Source organism: Pelmatolapia mariae, linkage group LG17 (assembly GCF_036321145.2).
Source record: "Pelmatolapia mariae isolate MD_Pm_ZW linkage group LG17, Pm_UMD_F_2, whole genome shotgun sequence".
In the NCBI taxonomy this organism is placed as follows: Eukaryota; Metazoa; Chordata; class Actinopteri; order Cichliformes; family Cichlidae; genus Pelmatolapia; species Pelmatolapia mariae.
The window spans coordinates 27,085,511-27,099,195 of NC_086242.1; the positions used below are offsets into that span (position 1 = coordinate 27,085,511).

At 38.7% G+C, this 13,685-nt stretch overlaps 1 protein-coding gene across 1 annotated transcript; it reads left to right on the top strand.

Annotated features, from left to right (window-relative positions):
- The first annotated feature begins 1,405 nt into the window (after positions 1-1,405).
- Positions 1,406-12,101, top strand: si:ch211-191a24.4 (uncharacterized protein LOC100150331 homolog). Its single transcript, XM_063460291.1, has 4 exons — positions 1,406-1,496; positions 1,909-2,002; positions 9,077-9,186; positions 11,168-12,101. The coding sequence occupies exons 2-4, from the start codon at positions 1,911-1,913 to the stop codon at positions 11,824-11,826; spliced, it is 861 nt and encodes a 286-aa protein (XP_063316361.1). The 5' UTR covers positions 1,406-1,496; positions 1,909-1,910; the 3' UTR covers positions 11,827-12,101.
- Positions 12,102-13,685: the final 1,584 nt, after the last annotated feature.

The window sequence follows — 13,685 nt, forward strand, 5'->3', positions numbered from 1 at the left end:
TTGTTCTCCTGACTGAAGTTTGGTCCGTTTACAGCATCCTGCCATGCGATTGCATTTGTCTCTAACCATCGGGAACCCTCACGTTAACCTTTATCCAGTGGAAAAAAGTTAGCGTTCATCCTCCAGCTTCACTGTGTTTATGTTATGCTAGCATAGCTGTGTTGCTAGCGATCACGTAGCACATCATTATATACCAGCTAGTCCAACGTCAGTAACCCTACAAAAGTCACTGCTGTTTAGTTTCGTCTTCATTTATGTTGGAAGTGATAGAAGAGATGTACGTTTTAGTTTTTTCCAGAAATCTTTCAGTCAGAACATGCTATATCACATATTACAGAATGTATGACCTGCATATGTGTAAAAGAAATAATGACTTTGATTTTGCCACCCTAATTTGATTTCCACGCCACCCTAAGAAAATTTCTCTAGATGTTCTGGGTGAGTGCTGACAGATAAACTCAATTCATGAACACAGCCACAGGGCCAGGGGTGCCAAATGAATTCACTAAATACATCAAATATTTATTGTGTCCATAATTAATGTATGTATTATTGAAATATTTTAAATGAAATTACTTGGCATTTAATTATTCATATATTTATTTAATAATTATTCAAATTGTAATTAATTAATGAAACATTCAATCGTTTAATGATATATTTATTTAATTCATCTAGGCTCTCTTGGCACTCCACAGCAATAAATGAGTCTCCACGCTGCTTCTCTTGGTGGATGGGTGTAACAATATTGTTGCATTGTCCATGTCAAAGGTGGGGGATATCAGTTGTGCTGATCACCTCACAGCATCAGCTGATCATCCAATCACAGCAGTTAATTAGAGAGGGAGAAAAGAGAAAATACACTTGAACGCACACATCACATTTTAGGGCCACAATATGACACTTTCTGATTTTCTATTTATTTTTAAATGTTTTATTACTAAAAGATGATGAAAACAATGGTGTGTGAGAACACAGTGATATTATTAAATGGTAAGAAAAGTTAAATTGCCCACATAGCCTATGCTTGATTCAAACTGTGTAAATAACTGTTGCAAAAGTGCCTTTATTTCTTTTTTGTGCATTATAATGTATAGTCTGATATCTTGTGCAGTGTAAAACAGATCTTTTAGTGCCCCCTTCTGGCAGATCTACGTACGTACACGTAGATGGAGACGACAGCTTTTGGCCAATGGTGTGCCGCTCGACGTCACCGCTGCAGCGTGCTGGTAATGAAAGGCCACCAACACCCCCTCAAACAGCGAGTAAACAGAGGCTTCTGTGGCGTGAGAGACGGGACTGACGGCGCACGAAGCTCGTAGTAGCTTTGACCTCATACCAGAAACTCCTCTGTTCACCTGTTTGTTCCTCTTCCGCCTCCGCCTTCTCCTTGTAGGGTGGAGTTGTTTCTACCTGGATTCTGACAACAGACAGAATAACTATATTTGGATTCAGTAATGCTATTTCAGTCTGAAGTGTTTTTTATCGACATCACAGTAAGTTTGTCTTTGATAACGCTAATTGAATCAGACATTTTGGCTACTTTGCTGACGTATCGCAACAAGCTTGGCTTTGGTTTGGAAGTACCTGCTCTTTGGGTGCTTGACGGGAAATATAAGCTTTCATGTAAAATTACACGCTTTCTCAGCCTAGTTTTCATTTGTTAGTAGTTTTCATAATTTTCACGTTGGGGTGGGGTGGGGGGCTCTACGTCAGTTGTAGGTTATATTTCCATGCCAACAGGAGCTAAAACATTAAAGCCTTTTCTTTTTGTTCTTTTCTTTTTCCTGTTAAACAAGATAAATAAAAACCTCTAGAGTCATACGTTTCATCCTGTAGTATCCTGGACAGTTTTCGTGCTTTTCAAACGTCGTTTTTGTGTTTAAGTGTGTCACTTTCCGTCAGCAGGAATGAGCCAGCAGCCGCGATCAGACCGGGGGCACCGGGAGAGGAACGGAGACCACCGGCAGCACAATGGCGACCGGTCAACACCATCCAACAGGTGCGCATTGCATTCACCGTTGTTTTAAACCCAGACTGTGAAGTGAGGGAGACTGGGGCAGTTGTCTCACCATGTAATTCCTCAGATCAGAAACAAGAGTAAATACACTTATTCCGCACACCCTCATTAGGATTCTCTCTGCCCGTGGAAGAAGCGCAGGTACTTCATTTCTGCAGAAATTCCCAAGGACAAAACAAGTTTTCAGATAAGGGAGATGCTTTATGAATGCACAGCAAGGGCGTAGATTTGGTTCTGGCATTGGTGGGGACGGATGATTCAACCACGGAACCCTGCCCTGTTTCTTTTTTTTTTCCTTTTTGTTTTTGCTTCTTAATAAAAAAGAGGAGAAATATACTTGCCTACATATGCAATTCTACATGCTTTTAAACCATTTAAAAATCACAATTCATAGTTTTATATGTTAATTATATAATGTTAAATTACTATTAAACAAATGACTAAGTATTTTAGGCTTTAGTTTACTTCAGCTATATTCCATATAAATCAGGTATCATACAAACATAAAAATAGCTTCAAATACAGTCATGACAATAAAAGAATATGACTTTAAGGACTTAACAACATTACTTCAGTTATAGTACACCAACATCTCTTATACATTAGCACTAAGGGAACACTGAATGACCTCGTGGTTTTTGTCCATAAAACTACTCATCTAAGATTACCACAAAGTAAAAGATCTCTCAGCAAAATCATGCAACAGTTTAGGCACACTGTTGCCCCGATCAAATCAGTGAGCTGGGATTTTTTATTCTAAACATGAACTACTGTTACAGCAACAGACATGGACTACTGGTGCCCCACACAACAACTCAATGTCCAGTATGTGAAGGAGCCAAACGCATGCCTTCTCCTCTTGTTAACTGAGATAAACTGCTGGCATATTTGTTTTACATCTATACTGTCCAGTCTCTCCTGGTGAACATGGCATACAGCAGCATTGTTTAATCTCATTTGAGTCATTGTTAACCTTAGCCATGTTTTTAGTCTTCTGAGACACTGAAGCTTCTTTCAGCCTCAGTACATGCGTTTTATCCTCAGATTAAAATTATTATTCTGTGCTTAATGTGCCTCACCTTTGGCCCTGGCTCCTCCCCTCTGACTGCACTAGGACATATTGCCACCTGATAAAATAACACATTGATTCGTGCCATATAAAAAGTGAGACATGTCAATTCACATTCTTTGTCAAATATACACTAATGAATCAATTTACATCAGCAGCCTAACAACTGTCATGATAATAAATACTAGTTAATCTATAGCACCAAAACATCAGTCAGTCACCTGTGACCTCGCCTCTTCACCTCTGTCCGAGCTACAACATGGCAGAGCTGCCTCTGTCACCTGATAAATAACAGTGAGACATTACAAATACATGCAGTCACACATGTGCTTCAAATACAGTCATGAACCAACAAGTCATCATCCAATTCCACCTGTGATCTTGTATCACCGTTACTCTCTGAGCTTTGTGTTAGTTCTTCTGTCATCTGACAAATAGGACATACATGACAATAAGAATAAAATGTGTAGCTGCTTCAGTGTTTCTGTCAATTTGTGCAGCTCTTGACTCATCAGTAATGTTTGTAGCATGAGTGCATTTTTAAAACAATTTGTGCAAACTGCACCACAAGGTGGAATATTTGCAAAATCACGACTACCTCATGATATTTTGTCTCAAAAATGAACCCTATGAATATGTCAACACTATTAGGATGAAATTATTGTGTCACCAACATTTTAACGTTAAACAAATAATTTTAACGGCCTCTGTAAACTAATATCCTGGCTTGCTCGAGGCTGCCGTTTTCTCTGACAGTTTCAATCAAAATTAGAAATGCTGCTCTGAGACTGAGATAACTAATAGTGCTGCCTGTTGTGCAGTTAGTTTCCAAAACACGTTATTTATGGTTACATACAATTTTAGACTGATGTGGGCCAAAGCCTAGCATAGCCTGTAACGTTATTATGACGGACACATTTTATGAGTGAACTTGACTTTAAGTGACTTACAGGTTTCTTTGAAAAATACTTTCGTATATCGAGGTTCTTCCTTTTTGCTGCCATCCTCCTCTCCTCCTTGCAGGTCCAGCGCAGGCTTGCCGCTGCTAAAACTAAACAGAGCTCCCTGAAAGGCACAGCCAATCACATTGGCCATATTTGTCACATGAGGTAGAGAACGTAATTTAACTCTTTCTGCACCGCTGGGTGAATGAGACGTTGACAGATCGGGGTTTTTTTTTTCTTTCTGTCGGGTTTGTTTTTCTTTACTCGAAGAGATCAAATTATTGGTGGGGACAATTCAGTAATCGCTGGATATTGGTGGGGACGTGTCCCTTCCGTCCATGCCAAATCGACGCCCTTGATGCACAGAGTGTTTTTTTCCTCCCTAAATCTGGATTTAAATCTCCATCAGTTTATCTTAAAGGTAGTACTTTAGAGAACAACCATGTTTACATAGGTGTTGCTGGGTAAAAGATTGTAAACATGGACGGCATATTAGGGACACCTTGTTTGTCTGTCTTGACATTAAAATACTTGTTTGTATCAAACATCACGTTTTACATGTGTTAAAACAGTATCAGCCTACATACTGACATACACAAAATAAATGTCACTCTCGCTCCATATTTATCAAGCAATATAACATACAGATGAGGATAACATTATTAACCCCCCCTCTATCAGTGTTTTTTTTTTTTTTTTTTTTTTTTTAACAGAAGAGTGAATTTTCAACACAGCATTTTTAAACATACTAGATTTCTTGAGAAAGCATAGATTATATCTATTTGTGACACACAGTCACATAATTATTTCAAGAAACAAAACAACAATAACCAGGGTCAATATTGTTTGGCCCCTGAAACACTGACCTTTGAACTGCAGCACAAACCTCTGCTGTGCAATGATGTGCTTTAACTGTATAATTCTCAAAACATATAAAATCATTAAAACTGAGATTTACTGTCCACTTTAAGTGTGAGCTGTAAGCATAGTGCAAAAAACAAAAGAAATCAGTTTAAACTTAAGGGGAAAAAAGTGAATGCTCACTAAGGAGCAGATGGATTTACAAAGTTATCACAGTGTTTCCAAGTGTCAAGAATGCAGTGAAAAATATAATGAAATTCAGAGAGAGCCACACAGTACAGAACAAGCCTGGCAGAGGTATGAAGTGAGCGACTTCAAAGACCCTGGGAAAAAAAAAAATAGTGAGAGATCTGTGTGAAGGGCTCGGAGCAACTGCCAACACTAGTAAAAGACTAGTAAAGACCAAGCTGGGAATTTTAAGCTCAAAGAAGACGATCAGTAGAACCCTGCAGCGGAATGGACTGCCAGGTTGCAGATCAAGAAAAACTAAACGTCTGCAGAAGATACACCTTTAAGCCAGACTGAAGTATGCTGGGGAAACCTGATGAAAGAAAGATAAAGATGCTGCTTATGTCCAGAAGGCATAAAACCCAAAGAATCACAGTGGTGCAAGTATTAAGCTGTGGGGATGCGTCGGTGCATCTGGAACTGGGAGTCTAGTCAAGGTGGAAGGAATCATGAGGAAAGAAGGATATAATGAAAATTTCCAAAGAAAACCTCAAACATCAACAAAACTGGATCTGGGTCGTGGCTTTGTTCTCTAACACAACATCGACCCAAAATATAATTCACTACTGTGAAGATCTACCTCCGGAAGACTCAAGTGAATGTTACTGACTGGCCTGCATAAAGCCCTGAGTTGAATCTAATTGAAAATCTGTGTGGTGAACTGATAGTACCAAGGGGAGCTAATAATTTTGATCCTGGTACGTTTTGTATTTTTGTGAAATAAATCTTTCTGTATTTCTATTTAAAATATTGCAAGTGTTCCAAGTAAAACCAGGATGTTTGGAAAAACTGTCTTTCAAAATTCCTTGCTCTTTTTAACAGCACTTGGGAAATTCTTAAAAAAAAGACATTTTCATAATAATTCTTGTATTTGTACAGACAGAAAATATCCCTTTGATTCTTTTGCTTTTGAATAGACATGTAAAGATGTCCATTTAAATTAAAGTATGAGATGTTATTATAATAATTTGATTATTCACTTGTTTAATATGTTTTTTTTTTTTTTTAAGCGTTACAATTGTGACCCTCTGACTTCTTGCGTCAAAATGAATGTTGTAGTCCTGTCTTTATTAGTGAAAAAATGTAAGCTGTACTGTTAGCGCAATTATTTACATGTCCTTTCATCAAAAGATAACATGAAGTCTCAGGTAGTCTGTGAGTAATGAAGGACACTGAAGAAAATGTTGCAGCTGGCCTCAGTCTTTTCTACTAATACCACTATGAATGTGGCAAGGGGAGCCCCAGAAGCAACAGAGGATTGATATTTTGTTGTACGTCTGCACAAATATTTAACAACAACAAAAAATCAGAAAAATGCCCCATGTGTGTATATATATATATATATATATATATATGTGTATATATATATATATATATATATATATATATATATTTTTTTTTTATAACCAGCTGTCAAACAGAAACATTCAAACTGACCTTAATAGGAAACTGGACAAGCTTAGAAGTATTCATTCTGAAGTTTGGAAACGTTTTGTTTAAAATGACTTTAACCCACTTTTCCAAACTTTGTTGAGCCTAGTCCAAGAACTTGAAAGAATTTTTCTTTTGGTCATGGACCAGACTTTATTAATACCTATGGGCTCTGCTGTGAGTTAGAGTTTGCAGTCTTGTTATAATTGATGAATCTTTTGCTTCTGGTTACACCAGAGTACAACCAAATGCTGCTCTCAATTCTCACTTGCTGGTTTTATTACAGTATATTATTGTATTAGTAAAGCAATCCCCAATTTACTCATGGTTCAAGCCTCAGAGATGTAAGGTTTTCAGAGGAAGACTGACTTGTAATTCATTATTGTTATATTGCTTTGTTGCTTTTTTTTTCTGAGTACTTTGTCCACTGGTGCCATAAAAATCTGAATTCCAGTACTGAATCCAGAGTTCAGATTTGGCAGTGTATCAGGACTTGTTTTCAGAATCAGAGTCTTTATTGTCATTGTCACAGGTACAACGAAATTAAAAATGGTCCCCGATCATTGCATCATCCCTAACGATATCAAAATATAAATAAAACAATAAAATTCAATAATAAAATAAATAGAATACTTAAAGTACTAATAAGAAGTATCAACAAACATTCACATACATTCCCACATACATGCTTCAGTCAGCGCATAGATTAATACACGAGTGGCGTGATTGGCATTTTTTTGTAGCAGTATTCAGACGTGTTATTGCAGTTGGATAAAAGCTGTTTGAGTCTATTAGTCCTTACACTGATTGCTCTGTACCGTCTGCCTGAGGGCAACAGTTCAAACAGGGAGTGGCCAGGATGTGAGGTATCTTTTATGATGTTTTGGGCTTTTTTAAGACAGCGGGTGTTGTGTAGATCTTCCAGTGTGGGGAGAGGGCAGCCAGTGATCTTTTGGGCGGTGTTAATGATCCCTTGGAGTGCTTTTCTCTGAGCCACTGTGCAGCTAGTGTACCAGATGCATATGCAATAGGTTAGAACACTCTCAATGGTGGCTCTGTAGAAGGACTCCAGCAGTCTGTGTGTGATGTTATTCCTCCTGAGAATTCTCAGGAAGTACAGTCTCTGTTGGGCCTTTTTCAGCAGCTCGGAGGTGTTCGCACTCCAGGAAAGGTTCTCCTCTATGTTGACTCCCAGGAAGCGGAAGCTTGTCACCCTTTCTACACAGTCCCCATTAATGAATAGTGGTTGGATCTCTGCCTTTTTCCTTCTGAAGTCTATTATGAGTTCTGGTTTTTGAAGTGTTGAGAAGGAGGTTATTGGCCTTACACGATAATGACAGCTGCTCCACCTTGTCTCTGTATGCAGACTCGTCATCCCTGGAAATGAGCCCCACCACGGTGGTGTCGTCTGCAAATTTCACAAAGATGTTGCTCTGGTGGAGAGGAGTGCAGTCGTGTGTGTAGAGAGAGTAGAGCAGTGGACTAAGCACACAGCCCTGGGGTGAGCCAGTGCTGAGATTTAGGGCTGAGGATGTGTGATGGCCAACTCTGACTCTTTGTCTACGGCCCGAGAGGAAGCTGTTGATCCACATGCAGGTGCTGTATGGAAGCCCCAGGTCTTGTAGCTTGGCCACCAGTTTGTGTGGAAGGATGGTGTTAAAAGCTGAGCAGTAATCCACGAAGAGCATTCGCACATAGCTCCCATGCTCTTCCAGGTTTGTTACGGCAGCATGGAGTGCTGTGGCTACAGCGTCTTCCGTGGACCGGTTTGCTCTGTAGGCAAACTGGTGAGGATCCAGGCTGCAGGGCAGGGCTGCTGTGATGTTTTTTAACATTGTTTCACACGTATCTTTCTAATTACTGCCTTTTCACAGTAGTTGTCAAATTGTGATTCACTCTATTTTAGTTTAGAAAAGATTTATATTATTGTTATACTTGGAGACTATTAAAAAAATGAACTAAAATAACAATAATTATTAACAATTAGTCTTGTTCTCAGAAGCAGCTCGGAAGGAAATTTGGTACCTGGCTGACATCCCTGAGTCTAGTTCTGCTCAAGGTTTCTCCCTATTAAAAGGGAGTTTTCCTTCCCACTGTCGCCAAAGTGCTTTCTCGTAGGGGGTCATTTGATTGTTGCGTTTTTCTCTGCATGTATTATTGTAGGGTCTACCTAACAATATAAAGCACTTTGGAGCAACTGTTGTTGTGAATTGGGGGTGTATAAATAAAACTGAATTGAAATGAAATTAAATGAGGAAACTGCATGCTGTAGAAAGGTCTGTTGAAAGCTCCAAAACAGCATTAAAAGCACCTTCTTTTAAATTCATTTTGTCAGTAGGGAAAATATTCTATTACTGCAGTTAACCATGTTTATAATTTTGTTATAACATTTAAAAGGCCTGAAAAATGGACTTTGAAGTCAGGGGGAAAAAGGCTAAAAACACATGTTCCTGTCTCATTGGCCTTTCTGTCAGTGTTTCAGATTAGTTGGCTGAGGATTTCCTTCATTGTTATCTTTTTCAGGTCCTCCTCATCACCCCCATATTACCCCCGAGAAGCTGACTCACATCCAAGTGCACGGGAACGAGTGAATCACAGTGACTCCAAATGGAACTACATTTGCTCCAGAAGAGGTAGGTCAGGATCTCCATGGATGTCCAGTACTGTGCAAAAGCCTCAACTCTTTATAGTTTGCTTGGAAAAAACAACAGTGATTTATTGAAACATGTCCAGAAGTGTATATGGAAAGACAGTATATAAGACGAAACCAGTTTGTACAAATCTAATGAGCTTGAAAGTCAATATTTTGTTGTGAGCACAAATATTGACTATTACACATACTATATACTATTATATGTCTGTAAAATTGTAACCAAATTTCTAATAGATTGAACTAAAGAAATGGGAACACATCTTTCTTAATCTGTGTTTTTACAACAAGCTGCCAGTAAGAGTGTTTAAAGATATAATTTCAAATTTCTTTTATCTGGAGTTAGGTTTCTTTCTATAAAAAGCATTCCTGTGGTATGTTAATGTCCAACTTAACCCCCCCCCCCCTCAAAACCAACAACTTTGAAATACCTTCTGAAAGCTTCTGGAAACTATTGCCCAAGCACACTTTAACCTCCTAAGACCTTGATTGGGACCTGTAAAAACAAAGAATGACGTGATTTTTTTTTTTTTCTGAGAAAAATGAGATCCACATATGAGGACATTCATAGTATAACGTCCCCGTAAGTGGATATCAGGCCCTTGTAGAGCAAAATTTAGTATTTTGGTCTAGACAACCCAAAGTGTGATGTCCACATATGTGGATGCCAGGTTAAACATTTAGAGAAAGTCTGGCTTCTTGGAAGCAAAGTATGACGAAATGAGGAGTTGCTCAAGAGCTCTGCACAGTACTGTATGTGTGAAATAAAGCTGTAGCGTCTAATGGCGGCCTTGAGTTTCAGTGTACTTCATTCTTTCTATGAAAACTGCACTGACCGGTTTTCATGTGTTTACTCAACTTTGTTTTCAGAGGTTAGGCAGAGGAACACTATTTTAAAGAAGGAGGAAGCTGGGAACTTGAAATCAGAGCCTCACAGATTAGTTTTCTTCTGTGAGAACACTAATAACAACCTCAAATGTACAGCTGAAGTTAGGTCTCAAGTCAAATAAAGTCTAAGTGCCATCATTATAGTTCTCTGAAGCCCATATGATGCATAACAGTTTATTGATTTTAGCCTCTTTAAACATTTCAGTACTCGGGAGAAAAAATCAGTTAGGAAGCTAAAAAGTTCAAATGTCAATAACTAAAAGTACAAGTAAGAAGAATAAAAGCAAGTATGATGACTCTTCGATTTAAGCCTCAGCCCTTAGAACCTGAGAATGTAAGACTGCCAACTGGCTCAAACTGCTCTGTAGCTTGGAGCTACACACAGACATATTTTAAAAGTGAGCATTAACATCTATAAATCAATTCTAACAGGTAGAGTAAAAAACTTCAGTGCAACATTTTGAAATACAAAGTGAGGGAGTAGCAGTAGTTGAGAAATCCTATAAAAGATGGACATCACATACTGGTTTTAGACTGAGCCTCTCACCCTGACCCTTGTTGTTGTTGTTTTTTTTTCTTTTTGAGGAATAAGTGACCATAGACATGGTGATGGCAGTGTTAATGTTATGAGTTTTTGCTGGTAGGTTTGATTCACAAACAGACAACAGCACAGATACCTGCTGATTGGTGCTAAGTAATTGAATAATTAAATTATAAGATTTCACCCAAGTTTGTAGCAACTATTCATGACATTTCTTATTAAACACATTTGGTGACTGTAGGGACAGACTTGTTTGTTATTTTTGTTGTTGGGTTATTTTGAGAATTTTTAAAATTTGATTTAAATTGGTTTCAGTGCCAAGAGCTGAATCAAATGTAGTCCTAAACTGTATGTGTCCGAGCACCACTTCCAAACTTAGATATTTAATTAATGATCATATGAGGCAAAAAAAAAATCAGGACGCCTCACCACAAAACGCTGGTGCTGTTTTTTTTTTTTGTTTGTTTTTTAATGATTTGAAAGATTGATTTCTCTGTAAAATGAACTCCAATGCCTGTTCTGTGTGCTGACAAAGGTATCATCCTGATCTGTGCTGTGCTGACCAACGCCCTGGTCCTCATCTGTGTGGTCGCAGCTCAGATGGTTACGTCGGGAATGTCCTCGGCAGCCAGCATGGGTGGCTTCAACCTCAACTCCAACATCAACTTTGAGGGTACTGAGCTGCAGAAGCTACGAGAACTAGACATGCAGTACAACCAAATGAGGGCACCGAGCATCTATGGCGGCATCCCCTTCAGCCTCACCTTTGGAATAGTCTCACTGCTGTTCGTGGTGTCTGGGAACAAACCCCCCCACCGGATGTCGCGAAAGCTCCTGTTTGGAGCGCTGGTCTTTCAGGCGGTGGGCGCAGTGGTGTATGTGGTGGCTGTCGGCCTCTACCTGCACTTCATGATCAAAGTCAACTCCACAGATGTGTGCAAGCAGCGGGAGATTCTGTATTCGCGGAACGGCTACACCTGGATGAACTGTAACGTGAGTGGGGCCGATGCAGCTGTGGCTCTGTTCGGACTCATCACCGCCATTCTGTACATTGCTGGCACAGTGCTCACTTTCCAGACCATTCAGCACGTGAAGCGTTACATACAGGAACAAAAGCGGCGGGAAGAACAGAAAAAGCAGGATCGGAACAACCCACAGAGGGCTCCGCTGTGGGCCGAGACCACATCTGTGTGAGGGAGACTTGTGTACTGTGGTTAAGGGGACACTTTAGTTTCTGCTACAATGACACCTGAACTGATTGAAAGAGGATTGGCTCCAAATGTGTAAGACTGACAGACGGATCACAGGAAACATTTAAACTTACAACTCTTCATTGTCCCCACATGGACACAGCTACTTTGTAGTATAAACTACTTCTGTGTTACTGCCCAAAAGTGACAGCTCACACACACTCTCACAAGTTTTCAGATTCACTGGGGCTTTGACACATTTGTGTAGGGAATGAAATATAGTTTACTGTAATGGTGCCTATTTAAAAAAAAAAAAAAAAAAAATTATATATATGGCTCAGTTGGATAAAAAAAAAATGAAAAATTTTGCATAGCTAGAATACATTTAGGATTAAAACAGTACAGTTGAACACTAAAACTAATGTATGACAACTAAAGCTGCCTAGTACTTAGTGAATTTAATGTCGTTCCCTCAGACACTGTAATACATGGATGAATATTAAAGCTTTTCCACTTACGGAGAGAACTAGAAATAAAGTGAAGACTCAGCCATCATTCATCAGCCCCACATATTGTTAGTTAGCTCAGAAAATGAAAAATGTATTGTTGGCTTTTTATGCAAATTTTCTCTCATTTTTGTCAATTTTTATGTAGAAGTTTTTGTATGCATCTTTTTAAAAAAAATCTTTTATCCAAATGTAACTTTCTGTTCTCAAATGTGTCAGTTATCTCAGGTAATGCTGAACATGACCAGCTTGTGTATTCAAGTAATTTAAATCGCTGAGCAAATCTTCAAAATGGCCTGTTTTACTGTTGGAGCTAGTTTTCTAATTGTAACATGTACACTGCTTAATGTTTTTTCTACCAGTTTGCAGCATTTTATCTACTGTAATTAAACTGACTATGATTCCATTTAAAAGCTGAATCGACTGTCATTAGGGGGCAACAGAAGTCTGTTGAGCGCCTGTCCTGCTGTTTGTGTCCCCCTGTTCTGTGCCAGCCATGACATCACTGCTGTCACACAGTGGAGCGCACACATACAAAAGGACAGCAGTGATATAACTGCTCTGACAAGACAAACTTGTCAAAATTCCCCAGAGTGATGAAATGACCCAACTTCTAAATTTACCATTTCAGACAGCCTGACCATCACAGCAGCACTAACAAATTTCTTCTTTTGGTTATGCTCTTTTAAGTTTGGATATTCTGGTTTTAAAAATGCTCAGCTCTGCCAACATACCCGTTTTAAGATAATAATAATAATAAGGCTGCAGATAACTCTTATTTTAAATATCAGACTGAAATAATTAGCTGACAGGAAACTGATGGACAAGCAAATGTTCTCCTGCTCCAATTTCCTGTGTTGTCAGCAAATGGACGTGATGAGAAAAAAAATATAAAGCTATTAACAATTAAATATCTAAATTATATATAACAATAAAAAAAAATCGTGATGAGCATTTTCCATCATCTTTAGAAATCAAGGAAAAAATGTGGTAGACAACAGTAAAAGTCATTTCACCTCTAGACAATTGTTGACTTAATCTTCTTCAAATACACGGTGACCATGTATCCTTGGGCAAGATACTGAATCCTGAGTGACCCCAATGCATTGGTGTGTAAATGTAAGAAAATGAATATAAAAGCATTGCAAGTAGGGCTGGGCCATATCATACCATTCACAGTAATACCGGTATAATGTTAGGCAATTATAAAATGAAATATCGCGATAGAATATGGGTAAAACGCGCATGCGCAGTGCCTTTGTTTTCATACGCACCCAATACGTACCCAATTTCCACTGGAAATGCCTTTAGTCAGCAAGGAATTTGCATTTGCACTGTTAAATTTTTATATAGCTTT